This window comes from Carassius auratus, chromosome 2, assembly GCF_003368295.1.
Source record: "Carassius auratus strain Wakin chromosome 2, ASM336829v1, whole genome shotgun sequence".
Classification (NCBI taxonomy): domain Eukaryota; kingdom Metazoa; phylum Chordata; class Actinopteri; order Cypriniformes; family Cyprinidae; genus Carassius; species Carassius auratus.
Genome location: NC_039244.1, coordinates 26,963,801 through 26,977,106, shown reverse-complemented (window position 1 = coordinate 26,977,106; position 13,306 = coordinate 26,963,801). Strand labels below are relative to the sequence as shown.

Below are 13,306 nucleotides of genomic sequence, written 5' to 3'. Positions count from 1 at the left end.
ACAGTATAAAATAGACATTGCAGATCCATTTTTATTCTTTTTTAACAGGTAGGAATAAAGGAAGACAAATTAAATGTAAAATAATAATAACAACAACAATAATAATAACAATCTGTGACTCATTAGAAAATAGTTTGTTTAGGATTAAATCTTAGTTTTTAGTTATTTATGAACATTAATTATATTTGATTGCTAATTTTTTTTCTCACAATAACTTGAGTAACAGTTGAATATTTGAGCTTGACTTGGTATAGTAAAAACATCAATTTGTACAAAACCTAATAAAAGGAAATTATTTACTTATTATTTACTAAATTATTTACTTAATCCTGTCATGCTTTAGAAAAAAAAGAAAAAAAGAATGGAAGGCTTTCAGGATTGGAATGTCTTTCTTGTTGTGTTTTCTCCCTCATCTGCCCTTATATGGTCATTCCTGTCCTGTTCCTGTCCTCGTTGTTTGTTAATTAGTCATGCTGTTCACCAGTTACCTCGTTAACTCATGTATTTAGTTCCAGCCTGTGCGCTCTTCTGTTGTCAGTTGTGTACGTGTGTCTTCCTTCCCTTCCAAGTGTGGAGTTACCTTGTGTGTGGGATTTAATAAATTACAGTTTTGTTTATCTTTAGAAGACCCTTCCTCCTCCATGGATCCTTTCTCTGTTGGCTCCACATTGGGTTGCCATTATGGCTGCATGCTCCAAGTCCCTCCTGTCATCTCCCTTGCTCCTTCTTTATTACAGAGGGTTTGGACCTGTTTTTATCATTCCATAAATCAGAAAATACTGTCATAAAAACAATACATTTTTACAGTGTTTTTAGGAATAAAAGGTTGTATAAAATCTGGTGTTATATGAACGGACCCTTCTGTAAAAAGCTTCAGAAAATGAAATGGTGCATGAAAGTACAATGTTTTTGCCTGTAGTGTCTCACCTCAAACACTAATATGTTGTTTTAACAGCTGTGAGTATGATACAGACATTGTTTGGAGGAACTTTGACCCACATTACTTACCAAGTCCTTTTCTGTTTTAAACCTCATCCAGACTAGAAAACAGGCTCATGAATGCATGCATAATTATAATCTCATCATAAACATCTAGCCAGATGGAGAAGTTGCCAAGAAGATGCGTGTGACATCAGCATCATCAAAATATTTTTTGGTTAATATGTTTACCTCAGAGTGTTTATATACAACATAATGATTCACTGAAAGAAAACAAGTGGAAATGTACAATTGTAAAACTACTGTATGTTTTTGGACTTGGACTACAAATACCATAATATTCTTTGAATAATCTTGAATAAAGCAAATTACCATGGTATTATCTGATTCCAATACTTAAGCATGGTACAGTCATTGTACTTATTTGTAACAAACAATTATCTTCAATTCTTTTTACCTTTACTGCATATATTTGAGCCTTTTATTGTCAGCCAGTATCTGTTTCTAACAGAGCATATGTCTGCATCTCAGATGTACCAGTGAGGAAACGGTGTGTGTTTAGGCATGTAAGTAGGGCATCTGGGCTCTTCTGACTATAATAGGATGTACCCATGCATCAAAACACCGCCTGCCAGATTTATTTTGGACTGTGTGTTTCACACTTCAACCAAACGCCTCACTCGAAAACCACATAAAAACCACCCACAGGTTTTCACCCTTGACAGTCATCATAAGGATATCTTGTCAACCTGATTGGACTGAAAAAGTTTGACAGCTTTAATAGGGTTAAAGTTCACTATTTCTCTTTGGTTGAACCGTGGTGTGATTTTATACAGAATCCTACAATATTGAGGACAGAGGTGACTGCATACAAGGTTCATTATTGGTTGATGATTGATAGTTTTACTCAGCAAATAAGCACAGCAAACACATAAGACTGTGTTATGGAAACAGGGCATTATAAAAGTGTTAGAACATTTTATCATCAATAGATATATAACAGTACCAAATAGCATTTTGCTCAATTTCTTTCTTTCTTTAATATTTATTTTATTTAGATTGAGCAGGAGTTTTAAACTTGTCACACAGATTTGCCATGTTGACCTAGACAGAAAGATGCCTGGGTTGAAATGTATCTCTCTGTGAGATGCTCTTCATACATCTCAATGCTACTGACAAGCGGTGGATTTATTTATTTATTTATATATATATATATATTTTAAATTCTGCCAAAAGCTCTTTTCATTACCTCATGACATATCGAATACGTTTTGTTAAGGTGACACTTTTCCCAGGTACGTGTGCAAGATGTCTGTTAAAGATGGCTTTATCTGGAAAGCATCTGCTGTGTACAAACATCTGATAGATATCTCTAAGATGTCAGTTTTATATACATTCTAAATCCTAAACATCTTAAAGACATCTTCTAAACGTCTATTTGACATCTGATAGGAAACATCCTATAGATGTATTGCAGATGAGCAAACACTAAAAAATACATCTCACAGATGTAATACAGACATCAGATAGATGTCTCCATGATGTATGTGTGCTATCAGGGTTTGCTTTGCCACTTAATACTATTACAAACACAGCGTAATGAACGTTTTTTTGTTCCCAGGTTAGTGTTTTTGAACGAACCAGTTGCAGCTCATCCAATCAAATTTGAGATACAAACTCAGGTTTATTTAGAAATTCTATTTTGTCATTTTATTTTGTTCTCAAGAGGCACATACAAGTCATTATGTGAGGGTGAGAAAGTCACCGATTTTTTGATGCTATAAGGTTGTTGATAACACTTTATTACATTCATTTATCTCAACAGCAATAAGAACATTTTTCTGAAACCAGATGTTTACTAAACCAAAGCCGGCCAGTAGATCACGAGGTAGAAGATTTCAAATGGTTCGGTGCTACATATGTTCAGAATATTCACAGCTGACAGGAAAGATGCCAAGGTTGTGAGAAGCAAATTGCATAATTTATGTGCACATCAAATAATCTACAAATGAGACACATTCGTTGTCCAGTGGGCATTTGGCTTTCTTCATCATTACAATCATTATGGGAACTGATGCATTTTATTCTAGACGCTCCAGTTGGTCCATAATAATGTAAACCATATATTTGTTAGGCTTTGTTTACATTAGTTAATTTTTAATACATCATCTGAAAGTGTGCAAAAGCTTTTGGCGATGAATTCAAGAACTTGCCCTAGCAAAGCATTCCTGATATTTCCATGATTATCAGTCAAAGAAGCTTTTTCAATAAATAAAACAATCGCTCAAAAAAGGATCCATTTTTCTAATTTAGAAACTAATGGGTCCTAGGTAGATTCTCTGTGCCACGGAAAAATAAAAGAGCGCGTTTGATCCGTGACACACCCGAAGTGTCCAGACATAATCCAACGTGACAAAAAGTTTGTCATATATATTAATATCGGCATTTTTCGAAATGTAAACAAAGCTTTTTTCTTTTAACATCCAAAAAGTCAACATAAAAAGATAAACCAATCCAGAACATTCATCTTCTCAGGCATATTATATTACCAATAGCCATCTTTATGAAAGGGTCATTGTCTCGACTGCTTGACTGATATTAATAGTGCGTTCTGGAGTGGAGTCTGGGTCATCAGGGTTCTTTAAGGCATTTACAGTGTGCAACTACAAAACATTCCCAGCGACTTCATTAACAGTAATGTTTCACTGAAATATGATGATTAATAGATGCCAACTTTAGACAACATGACCTTTTAACTCTGTGGTTGACACTTAAGATATGTACCAACTAGCATTTACAATCATAAAGAACATCGGCACACATCGTCTGATTCAGGAATCAAGAAGATCATAAATGGATTTCTTTAGATACTGTATAGTGGATGTTGGCTTCAGTAATTGAACTTTGTAACCTTGTGGGTCCATTGCAATGCCCAAACTTAAACGAGGAGCAAGGAATGGTTTGGATTACGTCAGGCAAGAGATTATAAAAGGTTTTGCATTGGTGACATAAATTTGGATTACCTAATAAAATGCTCCCAAGACGGCACACCTAAACGCATCATGTGCTGCTGTGCAAGCGTCCAGCTTGAGCGGTTTATAAGTCTTTGGTGGATGGCGTTGATGATAAGCAATACATAAAGCAGACATAAAGGAAAAAATAGCAGTGGTAAGTCCTTTTGTCTTGCGACAAAACCCTGAGATCACGTGTAGAAGGACATATCCTTCGCAATGTTCTTTTGTGTTAGGACATGCAAAATCACAACCCTAACAAACAAAGTTTACACAAAAAGGAAACACACAACATCTGTATCCAGCACAGTATCTATGTCATCAGTAACATCGTCTGAGGTGATGCACAATGCCTGAGAATCTCAAGTCTTATTCTCTTCAGAAGCAGAAACTCTCAGTGTTGGAGAGCTATGGTGCTCTCTTCGTGTTGAACAAACAGCTGAAGGAAAGGGAGATGTGCAGGTCAGATATGGCGGCCTGTGAGGAAGTAGAGAGGACGGTCCTCACTGCAGTTGGCCGTCTGAAACTCGTCCCGCAGACGAAACTGCCACTCGTCCTCCAGCTCCAGACGCACAATAGTCTGACGCAGAGAGCTGCGGTCCTGACAGATCACACACAGCGTGGCGCCTGCAAGATGAGCCACAGAAACAATGATCTAAAGCTTTTTATAGGACCACAATGTGCTAAGAGAGTTGTGCTATTACTGTTCTGATGGCTCTGATAAACTTTAGTATTAAATAACTATACGGGGTGGGATTTTGGACCATTGAGATTACATTGTGTCCAAGTTAGAATTTGCAATTTTAGTCATGAAAACAAGTTTTGTGTTTGTGATTCTGTTCAAAATCATAAACATTTGAAAGTCTGGGGTCAGTTATAATTTTTTTAAGAAATAAGTTACTTTTATTCAGCAAGGATTCATTAAATGGTTCAAAGGTGATATCAAATCCCCATGATTTCTGAAGATCACGTGACTCTGAAGACTGGAGGAATGATGCTGAAAATACAGCTTTGCATCACATGAATAATTTACATTTGAAAATATATTCAAGCAGAAAACAGTTATTTTAAATTGTCAAATAAATGCAGCATTGGTGAGCGGAAAAGACTTTGTAACAAAAAAAAAAAAAAAACTTACTGACCCCAGATATTTTGGACTTTTTGATAGTGTAAGTGTAGTTTGGATTTATATATTCCAGCTGTAAGGGATCTGGACTGACCTTTAAGGAAGTTGAATTTCTTCAGGAGGCTTGACACGACAAAGGAGTCACACAAGTAGAGCAGCAGTCCACCGAACATCACGCCTTGATGATCCACGTTCACCGAGTGCGGCCGGGAGCTCATGTAACACATCTGAATCTGGAAACACAAAGAAAATGAACAATTTTTACAGAATGAACTAATATGCAGAATATAAACTGTCGCTATTGTCTTATTCACTGATAGTTAGCTGTGGTTTAAGCTGCTGTCGAACAGGTTTGGAGTGATATTAAGGTGATTAAATAATCAAAACGTTACTTCTGGGTGAACTATCCCTTGAAGTGTGAGACTCCTAGTTTATTTGTACCTGTGGGCCGAGGTTGAGGTAGCTGTCTATGGAGAGCACGGGGTTAGCGCTGTTACAGACGGCCAGAGGAAAGAGCCGGTGGCTGCAGGACTGAAGAAACTTCTCCAGCAGGAACTGAGCCGGCGCCGACAGAAGTGTGTGTTCAGTGTCCGGAGCGCACACGTACTGAGACGCACACACACGCACCGGGGTCTCCAACCTCTGCAGAATAAAAGAGAGAGTCTCTGACAATTATACTTGCTCTTTACCAACTGTAAAAAAAAAAAAGTTGAATATATAGTTGAATATATTTTGTGATTAAAAAGTGATTTATTCATCTTATCAAAGCTGACATTTCAGCATCATTACTCCAGTGTCACATGATCCTTCAGAAATCATATTTGCAATCAGTTGCTTGATATTATTGTGGAAATTGTTATATTTTTCAGCATTCTTTGAAACTCAAAATATATATATTTTTAACTCTTTAGTGTCAGTACATAAATCATTGCTGAATAAAATTATTAATTTCTGACCCCCAAATTTTGAATGGTAGTTGTAATATAACATATCATATTGATTTATAGTCTATATCTATATTTAATTATAGAAATTGCAAATGCAGACATACATTTTGAATGAAAATAGATTAATTTGAAGGTCAACTGTTTCAGTCTGTAAGAGTTGAAAGAACTGTATTTAAATGCATGAAATGTTAAAAAAAAGCCATCACTATAATGACTGGTTTCGTAGCGCCCACTAGTGAAAGAACAGTATAAATGCAGTTTCCTTTAACTCCAAGCTAATATTAGTGTTTGGATGTAATTAAAGCTCTAAAGGGACATTCTGAAGCTCACCATGAGTTTGGGCTTGATGAGGAACTCTTTATGTCCTCCGATAGGGATGTGTTTCTTCATGACGCTCAAGTGATTGAACCGACAGAGCAGAAGACCGCTGCTGTTTGCCCTCAGGTTAAAGTCCACCTCTTCACATGTGAACCTACACACACATTTAAACTGTTATTTATCACATAAAACACCTTAAAACACCAGTACTCAAAAACGACATGATCGTCCCCCTCGAAATGCAAACACTCACCTGTTGAGGTCGTACTGGACGTTCTGGGTGAGGTCGACGTTCAGCATGATGAGGTCGTGGAGGTGGCAGCGAGAGAAAGGGCTTGTGGGTGCTCGAGAAGACAAAGCACTGCTCCATTTGCGCAGGCCACACATGGCATACAGAGAGATCTTAGGAGTGGCCTCCATGTGCTGCAGGACGCTCTTCAGTGACACGCTCATCACCTCGCTGAGAGACAGAATCCAGAGATGTCAGACAATGAAGACATTCCCACAAATCCGTCCACGGATCCATCCATCATTCCATACCTGTTGCCCTCGGGTCCAGGCTGATGGGCGTTCCACAGGACGCAGGAGTCGTCCATCATCACGATGAAGGGCCACACGTCCTGTCGTTTGACGCCCTGCTCCTCTTGCCTGTTCCTCTCCAGCTCCAGGTTGTGGTAGGACAGTTCCTTGATCATGAATCGAGCTGCTCCTGAAACGCCAATAAATACAATTAATCACAACAAGAAAGAACTACTGAAGCTGGTTTCCTTGCAGTTCCAGTTTGTTTCTCAGAATTCAGGATATAAACTGCTAGAAAAAGGTCAGGACTAGGAGTTTACATCATGCAATTCTGAATTTGTGACTCGCAATTGCAAGCTTATATGACACGATTATTTAAAAACATCCTGTACTTGCATATTTCACAATTCTAACATTATAACACACAACTCCGAGTTACACAGTTGTGAGATGTAACTCGAACTGTAAGAACAAAGTTAGAATTGTGAGATTTATTCATCATTTTATACATTTTTTACTCAGTGGCAGAGACAGGCTTTCCTGAGGAACTGTATCTGTTACATACAAGCTGAATTACCCAGTACAAAAAAAAAAAACACATAAATATTAGACTAGATTATGCTTGCAATAAAAAACTGAAAATCCAACAACTAGTGTCCTGCAATGGCTTATAGCAAATAAATGTGCATTATTAATGGTTTGCTATTTTATCTAAATAAATTAAAGCACTAAATACTACGATTAATAATTTTAATTAATCATCACAATTTTTTGTCACTATTTATTTAATCTTAAAAAAATAATAAAGTACTATAAATAGCTTAAAGTAAATATAGGCAACATTCTTATATTTTTATATTTTTAGTTTTTTCAGCCACAATAATGTAATATGTGATCTTATTCGTCATTCTGGCCAGTACTCACCCACTCCAGAGTTGTTGAACATGGCGGGCAGCACTAGAAGGATGTGGTTGGGCCAGTATTTCCTGTAGAGAGGCATTTCATATTGCTTGACCACCAGAATGTGCAGGTGCTCGGCTCCCTCCATGGCATGGTAGATGTTGAGAAGGCCGTGCTCATGCCGGCCCGTGGTGGGTGTGAAGATGGGACTTTTAAGCAAGCCGCACTCCTGAGTCAGCAAACAGAGCAACGCTTCATTTTAAGACAATTTGTGCATTATGACAAGAAAACAGTGCAAAAAAAACATGAGCGTTTACTCAGCAACCAGCGGGATTTTTTGCATTGCTCAGGTATCCAGGTGCCCCTGACATCAGGATGCATCTCTATATGATTTGCACTGCACTTGAACACAAGGTATTTCCAAAAAACAAAACGCTGACGTTGGTCAGTTTTTTTAAGCTTTTATCTGTTGTTCTGGCTAATGATACTAATAATGCTATTATGCTAAATATGATTGTAGCTAATTAGAAAATAAGTCTAGTTTAAAAAGTATGCTTTAATAAAACGCTAAATTATCAAATATTATATTATCAAATATTAATCTCATATTTCTTGTAATAGATTATAAAATGTAATATGTTCATGTGATGCAAATGTTTTAATTATTTATTTCAAATATATATATATATATATATATATATATATATATTTACATTATAAATGTCTTTACTGTCAATTTTGATCAAACTGTGCAAAAGTAATAAAAGTAAAAATTTCCATCAAAAAAAAAATTCAACCAAAGATTCACCCAAATATTCTATCATTTATTTGACCTTTCATTCTTTCAAAAGTACTCAACTTACTGGACCTGTCTGCTGCTTTTGACACAGTTAATCACCAGATTCTCCTGTCCACCCTCAGAAAGATTGGCATCTCTGGAACCGTACTCCTGTGGTTGAAGTCCTACCTCTCTGACAGATCCTTCAGCGTGTCTTGGAGGGGTGATGTTACTAAGTCACAACAACTTGCTACTGGGGTTCCTCAAGGCTCAGTACTTGGACCACTTCTCTTCTCCATCTACATGACGTCACTACATTCCAACCAGATGACCCGACGGTAGCTGCTCGCATTTCAGCCTGTCTGAGTGACATTTCTAGCTGGATGAATGACCATCACCTTCAGCTTAACCTTACGAAGACTGAACTCCTGGTGATTCCAGCTAACCCATTGCTTCTTCACAACTTCTCTATACAGCTGGGCTCGTCAACCATTACTCCTTTGAGGACAGCCAGAAACCTAGGAGTTGTGGTGGATCACCAGTTAAGCTTCACAGACCACTTTGCTACAACGACCCGGTCCTGCAGGTTTGCCTTATACAACATTAGGTAGATTAGACCCTTCCTGTCAGAGCAAGCCACCCAACTTCTTGTCCAAGCTCTTGTTCTCTCCAGACTGGACTATTGTAATGCTCTCCTGGCAGCCCTTCCTGCATGTACTGTCAAGCCTCTGCAACTGATCCAGAATGCAGCAGTGAGGGTTGTCTTCAATGAGCCAAAAAAGCTCATGTTACTCCTCTCCTCATCAGGTTACACTGGCTACCAGTAGCCGCTCGCATCAAATTCAACGTCTGATGCATGCCTACAAGACGTCCACTGGCAAGGCACCAACATACCTAAACTCACTAGTTCAATCTTATGTGCCCTCCAGAAGTTTGCGCTCTGCAAGTGAACGACGCCTTGTGGTGCCATCTCAAAGAAGTTCAAAATCACTCTCACGGACCTGTGCCCAGCTGGTGGAATGACCTCCCAATCTCAACTCATTTTCAAGATACATCTAAAGACTCATCTTTTTCGCCAGCACTCAAGTAACTAATACTAGCACTTTTCTTTCTTTTCTTGTCTTTAATATATATAAAAAATGCCACTTGTATACTGTTGTTGTTCTCTTGTTGATCTGATTTCTTCTATTGTTCTCATTTGTAAGTCGCTTTGGATAAAGCATCTGCTAAATGATTAAATGTAAATGTCAATGTAAATGTTTCAAAACCTGTGTGCTTTTATTTCTTAACTATCATAGAAGACATAATACACATACACTATTTTTACAGTGTTTTTCTTGGGGTGTTATTTTGAACACAAACATGATCAATGTGTGTATTAATGTTCCACAGAAAACAAAAACAGACAACACCACATGAGTGGGGAGTATATAATCACCTTATCTGAGATCAGTGGGAGCCGCATGCTCTCTAGATGACTGCCTTGCTGACTGAACACAAAGTGAGGCTCTTTGGCTTTAGGAATGATAAAGTGCAGCTGGACTTCCTCTCCCAGCATGGATGAACAGAACGTGAAAGCATGGAAGGTGCAGTCGGACAGCTAGAATCACACACACAGAACATCTTTCAGCAGCCATATACCTTTCTAGACATGCTATTGCTTTAGTGAGGGTTTTGAAATTATGTAATTTAAAAATATGTCAATAGATGTTGATGCATCACATGATCAACCACACATGTCCTCACCTGAGCAGCAGGATCAGGCTCGCTGTAATGGTGGCACTGCTCACAGTGGTGAAATGCATTATGGGCCGCAAACAGGCTGAGTCTAACAGACACCATGTTTCTTTTCGGCGGCTCCTCTTCTTCCTCCAGTCTTTCTGTTTTAACCCCTGTGTTTTCACACGAGGATGCAAAACAGCACATAAGCACACGTGCTATTTTGAAGTTGCTTTGGAACGAGGCACACAATAATAAAAGAGCAGTTCAATACCGTTCAGTGACTTTGGCATCCTGTCTGCATACACTGGACTCGCATATCTGAACTTGGGGTCATGGGGGTAGAGGTCAAAGGGCAGTTTGCGGATGTCCTCCTCATCAGGCCACTGAGCCCCACTGACAGCGGGAACCTTTGATTTGTCTTGCACATCTAGAGATTTCAATTGAAGGTCATTAATAAAAAGGTCAAGGGCAGAACCATTGGGTGAAGTAGTATGGAGATTGCTTTTTTACCCTCCTCCAGCTCTTCTTCATCATACACGTCCACCTCCAGAAGGCGAATCAGCATACGGAACAGGATTCGTAGAAACTGCAGATATGCACCTGTTTTTCCAACCTTAAACAACCAAAGAGAGCATGAGACACTGGATGCTCGGCAAAGAGGCCAGTACGCAGAGGTCATTGTAAATGGATGTGGCTAAGTAACAGACATTGTCTTTGACTGGTCAGACACAATAAAGAATAATTTTCCTTAGACATAATTTAACTATTCCTTAATATTTGAATACTTAATGTTTAAAATAATTTTTTTTTAATGTTTTAAGTATTCTGTTTTTTTTTTTGGCACATTTTAACTATTTTTAAATATTTAATTTTATAAATGCTTTATTTAATTGTTTTATATTACTTGTATATTGTACATTTATATTGTTTTATGTTTAATGTTAAATGTTTTATTATATGTAAAATACATTTATATAATGTTTATATTTATTTTTTATAACATTTAAAACACATCTATTTTAACTTTTTAAACAATTTTTGAAACTTAACTTATTAAATATATTTTTTTAATTTTGTTCATTTTAACTATGTATTTTGCATATTTTAACTATCCCTTTTAATACTTAATTTTTGTTGTATAAACCATGTATTTTGCATATTTGTTAAATATGTAAATATTTTTGCGTATTTTTTCAGTGTATTCTATAGATTTTAACTGTTTTTTAATATACATTTTAAAATAGGTGTGTGTATTTTGTGCATATTAACTGTAATCTGTATATTTAATATTTTTACATTTAAATATCTATTTTACAGTTTGCATTTAAACTATATAATTTTCTTAATTTTGATTATATTTTATAAATTTAATCTTTTAAATATTTTTGTATAATTTGTCTATTTTTACTGCATTTCTGTATATTTTAACCATTAAAAGACATATATTTCAAAATATTTGTGCATACTTTGTGTATTTTAAATGTGTATGTCATTTCAGTTTTATCTATTTAATAAAATGTTACATTTTTAAATATTTTTGCATTTTTCTCAATACTCTACCTATATTTTTGATCCCTGTGTTGTCAATAAACACCATATTACAAGTAATAGTGATGCTTGCCTTAACAAACAAACAAAACATTTTCTTTTAACCATTTAGCTACTGCTCACCTGTGGTGGTCCACTCAACAGCAGTCTTCTGGGATGGGGCAGAGCTGGCCCTTCATAATCCGCGTGGTGCTGCCTGGCTGTGGTCCACTGGCGGTAGTACAGGGACTGCTCTGCCCCTCCGAGAGCATGAGGAACAGGTGGTCTGAGCGGGCTGCTCCACACCACATCTGTGTGAGGCAGCAGAGACGCTGAACTGGGATGACCCAGTGTCTCAGGGGCCAGCAGGGCGTACGCTGCCCGGGAGAGCACCACTGTCCGGGGGAAGACCTGCGTCCTGTTACATTCACGTGGAGCCTGCGTGGACTGGCTTGGTTTCTGAGCTCCCGGAGAGGAGGAAGAGGATGAGGACGAGGAGGCAGAGGAGAACGAGGATGTGGCAGAAGAGGAGTGAGCATGGGAGTCACACTCCTGTTTGAAGCGAATGGGAGAGGAGTAAGAGTCCATTACATTTCTGCTGCTGGAAGGGTCACTGTGTGAGGATGGTTTGTCCAGTACACTTGAAGAACTGACGCCATTTTCTGTGGTAGAGCCTGAAACATAATTAAGATTAACTATATTAGATCATGTGACCACACAAGACAGCTATCAGGCCCAGCTTGTGTTCAGGGTCCCTCACCAGAGGTCCTGGTAGCAGCGCTGGCATTGCTGGGTGGTCTCTCCAGCTCCATCTGGAGCTCGTCATGGTCTGCCATATCTCCTGAGCTCCTCTCGTCATCTGTTGGTCTCTCTTCTCTACCTGCTGCTGTTTTCATCTCGGGTATTACTCTGTGTGTCACGTAAGAGCAGGCCAAACCCACTTCCTGTTCCAGTGCCGTACGTGTCAGGTAGCTGGAATCGATCAGTCGCAAGTCACAGTACTTCAATGACCTGAACAAAATACACACATAAATATGCTCAGTCTTCCTGTGTCCTTTTAGAATAATAAAAAAAAATGTCAATTTAGTTTATCCAGCAGATGTTATTTGACCTTTATTTATAGCACATAATCTTTAAAAAGGACAAGCATGAAATGTATTGAAATTATGCTACTGAACAGTTAAAAGTAAATATGTGCATGGGAAAGATTTTAGAACTGTAGCTGTAACAACTGTAGTAACCACAAGGTGGTACTCTTGGAAAACAAAATATTGGAAGTCACTTTGAAGCATTTATATTAATCAAGGCCATCATATGATGTCAGATAATTAACATCTGTTTTAGACTGAAACATGGCTTAAGCCTGAAGATTTAATGTATTACTTCAGGTTTGATTCCAGGTAGAGCTTATACCAAGTACAGAATGGAGTACCACAAGGCTCAGTACTAAGACCACTGCTTTTCATGCTTTTGTAAAATGGCATCTATGCAAATTTTAGTCTGTTTTATAAATGTAAAT

General features: G+C 37.7%; 1 protein-coding gene across 3 annotated transcripts in view; it reads right to left on the bottom strand.

Annotated features, from left to right (window-relative positions):
* Positions 1 to 2,622: 2,622 nt before the first annotated feature.
* Positions 2,623 to 13,306, bottom strand: part of greb1l (GREB1 like retinoic acid receptor coactivator) — a 52,771-nt gene continuing 42,087 nt past the window's right edge. For 2 of the 3 annotated variants that reach the window (XM_026196390.1, XM_026196380.1), the window contains exons 22-34: positions 12,548 to 12,798; positions 11,932 to 12,461; positions 10,771 to 10,873; positions 10,532 to 10,687; positions 10,285 to 10,430; positions 9,977 to 10,138; positions 7,785 to 7,989; positions 6,882 to 7,050; positions 6,595 to 6,801; positions 6,354 to 6,495; positions 5,518 to 5,718; positions 5,171 to 5,309; positions 4,414 to 4,577 (exon numbers count right to left, since the gene is read on the bottom strand). In XM_026196390.1, the coding sequence (XP_026052175.1) occupies positions 4,414 to 4,577; positions 5,171 to 5,309; positions 5,518 to 5,718; positions 6,354 to 6,495; positions 6,595 to 6,801; positions 6,882 to 7,050; positions 7,785 to 7,989; positions 9,977 to 10,138; positions 10,285 to 10,430; positions 10,532 to 10,687; positions 10,771 to 10,873; positions 11,932 to 12,461; positions 12,548 to 12,798 (2,575 nt within the window). Of the gene's footprint in view, positions 4,578 to 5,170; positions 5,310 to 5,517; positions 5,719 to 6,353; positions 6,496 to 6,594; positions 6,802 to 6,881; positions 7,051 to 7,784; positions 7,990 to 9,976; positions 10,139 to 10,284; positions 10,431 to 10,531; positions 10,688 to 10,770; positions 10,874 to 11,931; positions 12,462 to 12,547; positions 12,799 to 13,306 lie in introns of all 3 variants that reach the window. The other variant, XM_026196398.1, reaches the window with a different exon arrangement.